General features: G+C 42.8%; 1 protein-coding gene across 1 annotated transcript in view; it reads right to left on the bottom strand.

The window, feature by feature from the left end:
• Positions 1–275: 275 nt before the first annotated feature.
• PPP1R36 (protein phosphatase 1 regulatory subunit 36) overlaps positions 276–8834 on the bottom strand; it is a 47027-nt gene continuing 38468 nt past the window's right edge. Inside the window, exon 11 of the mRNA XM_047864280.1 lies at positions 276–752. Within this exon, the coding sequence (XP_047720236.1) occupies positions 707–752 (46 nt within the window). The 3' untranslated portion in view covers positions 276–706. The remainder of the gene's footprint in view (positions 753–8834) is intronic.

Raw genomic sequence — 8834 nt, 5'->3', positions numbered from 1 at the left:
TTAAGCGTCCGACTTCAGCCAGGTCACGATCTCGCGGTCCGTGAGTTCGAGCCCCGCGTCAGGCTCTGGGCTGATGGCTCAGAGCCTGGAGCCTGTTTCCGATTCTGTGTCTCCCTCTCTCTCTGCCCCTCCCCCGTCCATGCTCTGTCTCTCTCTGTCCCAAAAATAAATAAACGTTGAAAAAAAAAAATTAAAAAAAAAAAAAAAAAAGAAAAAAGAAAATGAACTGGTGCACGTGCTTTCCCATCCTTCATTCCTCCATCAATGGTCTATCAGACGTGGCTTCAACAAAAATATCGGGTTGGGTTTCATGGTGGATTCATTCTGTCTCTTTCTTTGAATCCACCATTCTTTTCAGCAGAGATGGTATAAACCGTGGTTCCATGACGTGATTATCTTAATTTCAAATCTTACACCCAGCCTGAAGTGGGGCTAGGGGGTCAACTGTGCTTCCATCTCCTTTAGGACTTTTGTTTTGATTGCCTACCTACATGAAAGAATGCCCAACCACATCTCTGAGCCTGTTCTACACAAGCCACTTGAAACCAACATGGTTGCTAGAGTCCAGAATCCTGGAGAGAAGAATAAAAATAAACTGTATCTTAAGAACTGCAGCAGCTTTCATATAAAAGCCAGGAGTTGAGACCATACACCAGAACCCAGGCTCCACTTGACCCACAAACATGCTACGTAACTCTTCCAACTTTCATCTGCTTTTTTCCAGGCCACGAGAGGAGTCAGAGACTGGAAACCTGTGAAGATAGAGGGTAATAGCATGCTAATAGCAATCACAAAGAAGAAAGTAGATGGCCTTTGTTTATTGATGATTATATACTATTCATTCACAGAAAAAGACCTAATACAATTCACTAGAAAAGATAGAAGCTCAGAAAAGTGAAAACTCACATTCACACCAAAATCTGTACATGAATGTTTGTAGCAGCCTTATTGGTGATAGTCTCCAAACTGGAAATGACCCAGATGCCCTTCAAAGGATGAATTAAATAAACTGTGTTACATCCACGTCACAGAGTACTACTCATCCACAAAGGAGCAAATCACTGACACATGCAACAACTTGAATGAATTTCCAGAAAACTATGTTGAGTGAAAAAAAGCCAATCCCCAAAAGTTACATAATGTATATAACATTCTTGAAATGACGAAACTATAGAAATGGAGAACAGGTTAGCAATTACCAAAGGTTAAGGAGACGGTGGGGACAGAGGAGAGTGGCTATAAAAGGGCAGCATCATGCATTCTTGGAGAGATGGAATGTTCTGTATCTTGACTGGATCAATATCAATATCTGGTTGTGAAATTGAACTATAGTTTTGTAAGATGTCACCATTGGGAGAAACCAGGCAAAGAGTTCACAGGAATCCTTGGTATTATTTCTTAAAACTGCACGTGAATCTGCTATTATTTCAAAGTAAAAAAAAATAATAAAAAATGAAACAAAAGATATAAAAATAGAAAATAAAAACCTAAGAGGTCAAAACTCTAAGTTCTTGTGATCAAGCATTACATTGATTTCTGAGAGTTCTTGTAGCAAAAGAAAAAGGAAACCACGATTGGTCAAATATTCTTGTTTCCTCATGAAAGTAATTACAGTAAATTTTTGGGAGACACAATCTTTCCCCTGGGAGTCAATTCTAAAAGGGCAATGAACTTAGTCTTAAAATACAACCCCAGGGCACAAAATAAATTCTACAGGTGGGGCACCTGGGTGGCTTCGTCGGCTGAGCATCCGACTTCGGCTCAGGTCATGATCTCATAGTTCATGAGTTCGGGCCCCACATTGGGCTCTGTGCTGACAGCTCAGAGCCTGGAGCCCACTTCGGATTCTGTGTCTCCCTCTCTCTCTGCCCCTCCCCCACATGCGCTCTGTCTGTCTCTGCCTCTCAAAAATGAAGAAAACTAATAAAAAAAATTTTTTTAATAAAAAAATAAAAAGATCTACAGAGGTGAAGCCAGCTCAGGGCTCAGGTGCTATTCCTTTTTTTTTTTTTTTTTAATTTTTTTTTTAACGTTTATTTATTTTTGAGAGAGACAGAGCATGAACGGGGGAGGGTCAGAGAGAGGGAGACACAGAATCCGAAACAGGCTCCAGGCTCTGAGCTGTCAGCACAGAGCCTGACGCGGGGCTCGAACTCACAGACCGCGAGATCATGACCTGAGCTGAAGTCCGCCGCTTAACCGACTGAGCCACCCAGGCGCCCCTCAGGTGCTATTCCTTTTAATGCTTGAGGACTCATGACTTGGTTAAGGGATCCTATGGGAAAAAATGATGCAACTTCCATGGCCAGTCTTATACCTAAATGGCATAGATGATCACCCAAAAAGTGTGGCTTCAGGGAAACCAACAAGACACTCTTCACAGCCCAGCTATGTCTTTCCGGTGTGGTGTCTGAAAGTCCATCATTAGCTATATGCACTCCTCTGGGCTGAGAATTTTTGGTCTCTGGTTTCCTCTACTGACAATTCAGAGAGCGGGCCTTGCTCAAGTGGTGCACACACAAGGGGCCTCTGAGCGTCAAAGAGACTTGGAGAAAGAATGTCACACCTTCTGCTTTCCCTGCTGTGATGACAGATGTCTCTTCTCTCTAAGGGCAACCCCCAACCTACGCTTCCCAACCTTCGGTTCTCACCTCCTACAAGTATCCCTTCTCTCTCTCCTGAATCATCAGTTTGTCCTGTGTCAGCACAGACTCGTTCTATTACCTCGGATCTCTAAAAGCCAAAGATCCAAACAACCCAACACTAAAGCTTCACCTCCTTGACAGCACATCTTCCCCTAGCTCCTGTACCTTTTCTTCCTTTCCCTTCACGACAAACTCTGCCAGAGTTTGACCAGTCATGGTTTCCTTTTTCTTTTGCTACAAGAACTCTGGCAGAGGGCTCCCTCATCAAGGGGGCGCCACACTTGGAGCCCACACAGTTGACTTCTACGTTCCCAACCCTGGCAGTCACCTCTTTTATTATCGTACCAGTTCGTCCTGCAGCATTTCTGCCCAGCTGCCACCCCTAATTCATGGCAGGCTCTTTTCTCTTGTCTACCATGACTTCTCTCCGTCATGTGTTTCTTCGTACCTCACTAGCTTGTGGCACATTCTGAAGGCGGGGTGAGCTGCTGGAGCACGTAAGGGATTTGCTGCGTTTTGTTTGCTCCTCCTCTGCCCCCTCTTACATGTAGAGTGTCCTTTGTCTTCTGTATCTTCAGTCTCCTTAGGTAATCTTAACCAATCCGAGAGCCATTGACTCCCAAATCTGTATTTCCACCTCAGGTCTCTCCCCAGAACTCCAGATCTCTCTATCCAAATGCCAACTCAACTCCACAGGGATGACTGATTGACGTCTCAAAGTTAACAGTCCAAAAATAGAAGTGAAGATTTCTCCCTCAACCTGTTTATCATACATTCTGTCCTATGGAAATACCAAACACCCAATTGCTCAGGCCAAAAACTTTAGAGACTTCCTTGCTCTTTCTTCCCTTCCCCAACAGCCAATCCATCAGCAAATCCTGCCAACTCTACCTTACCCAGAATCCATCCCTAGTCCAGCTTACCACCTTCCCTCTCCTGGGCCACCTCTGTAATCTCTAATTGACCTCCAGCCTCTATTCTCCATCCCTCCAACCCTAACCTCAGCCCATCTTCCACACAGGAGCCAGAATAATCTTTTCAAACATAAATTGGATCGTGTCACTCCTTTGCCTACAACCCTCCACCGGATTCCCATCCAATTAGACAAAATCCCTACAACCTACAAAGCTCAAACCATCTAGTCAGTCCCTGCTGACTCCCTCTCGTTCCATCCTCTGCCCAGAGAAGCTCCGGCCATGTGGAGAAGCACAGACCATGTCTCCCTCGTAATGGAGTAATATTCTCAGAACCTGGCCCAGCAGGTGCGCAGTAATTATTTGTGGATTCACAAACGATTTCACAAGACAAACATAATTCTAGACTGGTAACAACAGCTCTGTATCTCAGGGTCCTGGCTTGAAAAGCCAGCAACTATAACTACCACTCTTCCTGGTTTGCTGCGAGAACTAATGGGGGAAAAAAACCCTAGCTCTAAAAAATCCACTCAATTGTTCTTTAATGGGTACATGTTCCAGTGTGAGTCCTGCGATGGCAGATAGGGCTCCTCCTCACTTTCTTCTTTGTGTGCAATGACACAAGGCTCTCGAGTCGTCAAGCAAATGCTCCATTTGTGCCTTTTACATCTGCTTCAGTGTGTGATTATCATGGCATGATAAGGGATGTGGGTGAAGGGAACAGGGTGCATGTGGAGGAGATAATTATTTCCAAGTGAAGCAACAGTGTCTGGGTAGAAAGCAGCAGATTTATCCAGGCGGTGGGCTCAGAGAAGCCACACAAAAGAACACAGTCCCTGAAGCAGGAAGTGTGCTATCAGCCGGATCCGCGGGAGGCCTGACCGCCACCGCGGGCACGGTCTGAAGCGGATTCCAGTTTTCTGCACGTGATGGAAGTACTGCATTTTGCTAGTGTGTTCTTTTTCTCGAGGGCACATTTTGTTCAGTTGACAGTCTCAGGCATGCTTTAGTCGGAGCTTGTGGCAAAGGGAAAGGATCGGGGAAGAGGGTGTCACACTCCCCAGTCAACCTGCAATCACATCCGGTAGTTCAGGAGAATTAATACCTACTCATTTATTCTCATCTCCTTTTCCATCGCCAGCCTTTCTTCTTTTTTCCATCTGTAAATATTTAAGTTTATGCCTCTAAAAAGCGGGGTGGTGGAGGGCTTACAAAACCACAGAAACATTGTTATGTCTGACAGATTCACCAATAATTCCTTAATATCAGATAGCCCCCTTAGTAGTAAATTACCATGATTATATGTATATATATATTTAATAATTTAATTTAATATATTTAATTTAATAATTTAATATATATTTAATTTAATATAATTTATAATTTATTTTATTTTTTATAAATTTAAAATAAATTTAAAATAAATTTATTTATAATTTATAAGTATTAATTTATAATTAATAAATTAATCATATTTATACTTAATTTAATTAATTTAATTTAATAATTTAATATATATATATATTTGATAATTGGTTTGTTTAAATCAGGATCCAAGCAAGGTCCACATACTGCATTTGACTGATATGCCTAAAGTTTTAACCTAAAGTTTCCTCTTCCCTCCTTTCTTCCTCCTTGTTACTTGTTGAAGAATAAGGTACATTTTTCCATAGAGTTCCCCCATTTTGGATTTTTCTGATTGAATTCCTCTAGTATTATTTGACATGTTGCTCCTCCCCTGAATTTCCCATAAATCAAATGTTAGATTTAGAGGCTCAATCTGATTTGGGTTTTGTTTTTTTGGGGGGGTTTGGGGAGAGCGGTTTGGCAGGAATATTTCTTTCTTTCTTTTTTTTTTTTTTTTTACATTTAATTTTGAGAGAGAGAGCACAATCAGGGGTGGGGCAGAGAGAGAGAGAGAGAGAGAGGGAGACACAGACTCCGAAGCAGGCTCCAGGCTCTGTGCTGTCAGAGCAGAGCCTGATACGGGGCTCGAACACATGAACCGTGAGATCATGACCTGAGCTGAAGTGGGATGCTTAACCAACTGAGCCACCCAGGCACCCACGCAAGAACGTTTCATAGGTAGTGTTTCATATTCCCATTGGCAGCACTTGATGACTAGATGTCCCTCACAATGTTAACCACCACCGGCAATAGTGCCTAAACCCACTATTCCACGGACGTTTTGCAAGATAGTAAGATTCTAACACTATCATTCCTTCTTCATTTATCACCTGGAATATTTCGACACAGAAACTTTCCCTCATCAACTATCTGGGTTGCCCTGGGCTACACTTGAAAGAGTTCACTGCCTGCCAGGGAAACAAGGCAAACTCAGATGCACCCGCCATGCTGCGTGGTAAGTGTTCACCAAAGCATCAGTGCGGGAGGAATATGGAGTGAGCAGGGAAAATGAAACAGGAGCTCCTCCTCCCCAGGGTCCGCGTTATTTCTGCAAGGATGATTATGAGCTGGAGGATTGCTGAGCCCTTAAGTTTCTACTTCACAATCGAGCTTACCTGCACACTTCCCCATTTTGGACTGAGCTTTGTCCTGACTCTGGAGTTCAGCTGTGAGAACAGGAACCCCACCTTATTCTTCTTGAATCCCTCATAGATCTAGCAAGGCACTGACTGCTGAGGAGGCTTTCCGTCAATGACTGACGACTGCTTGTACATTCAGGGTGCTAAACTATTTATCAATATCATAATCACCCTCCAAAGCACTTCTGAAGTATCTTTCTGGTCACAGGGCTGGATGAAATGATATAGCTCTATCCCTCATTAAGTCTCAAATCACCACAGATTGATATGAAGGAACCTGACATTTGAATCAGCCCTAAATGCATATACAAGTACACAGACATGTTCAAAAAGTAATATGCTCCTGCCAAATTGATTTCCAGAGTATATTCCCCGTCAGTGTGTGAGAATGCCTACTTCTCCAGCCTCCTGCCAACATTAGACATTGTCATTTCTTGAAATCTTTGCTAATTCTATAGGTGAAAATGGAATCATATGTTCTAATCTAGACATCCAACGAGTAGTGAGAACAAATACCTCTTCATATTGGCCATTTGTGCTTCTCCTTCTGTGGCTAATTACCTACTCACATCGTTTGCTCATCTTTTGATGTCTTTTGATGTCTCTATGTGCTGCCCGATGGGGGTGGGTGTTAGATGTCACCACTATGCAAGAAATTGGGGACGCTATTTTTTAATCTATTGTAAAAAAATAGAAAGTACACGTAAGCAAAAATGTTTAAAGAAAAATCATTCATGGGGTGCCTGGGTGGCTCCGTCAGTTAAGCGTCCGACTCTTGGTTTCAGCTCAAGTCATGATCTCGATGGTTTCACGGGTTTGGGCCCTGCATCGGGCTCCATGCTGACAGTGTGGAGCCCTGCCTGGGCTTCTCTGCCTCCCTCTCTCTCTTCTCCTCCCTCACTGGCACTCTGTCTCTCTCAAAATAAATAAATAAACTTAAAAAAAAAAAAAAAGAAAAGAAAAATCACTCACAATCCTACTTCTCAGGCAGAATTGTTAATAATTTAGTTATTTCCTTCCAGACTTTCTATAAATATATGTGTGTTTTAGACACATGGGATCTCACTATATTCAGCTTTTCTGTAACCTGGTTTCTTCATAGGGCCATTTCAATTTCTTCAAAGAATGACAAATCAATAATACAAAGATCAAAATAGAGTCCAATAATAAAAAAATAAGCAAAGTGTATGAGTTAGGTAAATAACCAGGTACCTGAGTTCAGACTGGTTTGCTCTCATCACTCCCAGACTGGAGATGAGGCTGGAGGGTCAGGAGTTGCTGAGGCAGATTAGAACTCCTAAAAACAAGTACCTAAAAAGTGTTTTAACAAGTTTACCTGGGATCTGGAAAGCATTTTAAGATTCTGAGCTAAAAGACAGACAACTGAATTTTATCAATTAAGAAGAAACACCGAGAGACCATTGGCCTTCACCCAGAATTTATGACAAGGCGCTGTTACTTTTATTATCTGTAATACCTTAATATAGTACCTTGGGCTGGGAAATGCATTTACTCCAAGAAACAGGCATTTCTTATATTATGATTCCTGTGATAAATCAGGAAAGGAGATGCGATGTGAAGAGGTATTCACTCCTACTCTTATTTGGAAGTATAAACTAGAATGAACATACAAATCTATCTTTTGCTGCCACAGAATTCGCAATGATTCAAAGAAATGATAATGCCCCAGTGAGGATTCTCACACAGAGATGGAGGTCGTGTGCTTTGGGACCAGCCTTCTGGGAGGAGATTGGGTAATAATAAGGTCTGGAGGATAAGTGTGCTCTTTGATGCAGCAATATCATTGCTGGGCTTTATCCTGAGAAAACCACCATCAGTTTGAGTGATAAAGTACGTATAAAATAACATAAGAGATTGGGCAAGGATACAATGACAGATTCATACCACAGACTACTACAGGGCAATGAAAATCATATTTTAGGGGCACCTGGCTGGCTCAGTCAGTCAAGCGTCCAACTCTTGATTTCGGCTCAGGTCATGATCTCATGGTCATGGGGTTGAACTCTGCATCAGGCTCTGCACTGGACACGCAGCCTTCTTGGGATTCTTTCTCTCCCTCTCTCTGCCCCTACCCTGCTCATGCTGTCTTGAAATAAACATTTTAAAAAAATATTTCAGCTGAGTATTGGCTGCTGTAGGAGAATGTGCACCATGCATTACCACGGGAAGAAGGCGGGGTGAGGACAACAGCACACGACACGACCCGGTTTTTGTCTGTGCGTGTGTGCACACAGATGACTGGAAGCGGATTCACGAAACATTGGCGATAACGTTTTTTTTTCCCTCCTCTCTGTGCTTTTCTAAGGTTTTGTGTTTCTTTGTGTTTTCTAAGGGCTTTTGTTTTACACCAAACAAGGTTCACTTGTGTACATTAGGGGGAGGAGGGCTGATGTCATTACAAAGCAATTCTAAGAAGTATGGACTGATATGGGGCATCCACAAATAGATTTTGATTTAAAATAGCTAAAATTTTGATTTTAAATAGCTCCAGTGTTCTGACGCTGGCCAGTGAAGGCAGGAGAGGTGAGCCCCCTCAAGGTCCTAGGCTCAGGTGGCCACTCTTGTGCCAGGTTTCAGTGTAGCCTGACTTCTCAGGGTGAGGGCCGAGGCCCGAGGCCCAGGGCATTCTCTCTTTGCTCGGCTTAGGCAGCTGGGTTAGAGGCAGGAGAAGTAAAGGAAATGAGAACAAATCCTTCTGTACAAGGAGG

The sequence above is a fragment of the Prionailurus viverrinus genome, chromosome B3, assembly GCF_022837055.1.
Source record: "Prionailurus viverrinus isolate Anna chromosome B3, UM_Priviv_1.0, whole genome shotgun sequence".
Lineage (NCBI taxonomy): Eukaryota > Metazoa > Chordata > Mammalia > Carnivora > Felidae > Prionailurus > Prionailurus viverrinus.
This window is presented reverse-complemented; position numbering and strand designations above follow the sequence as displayed.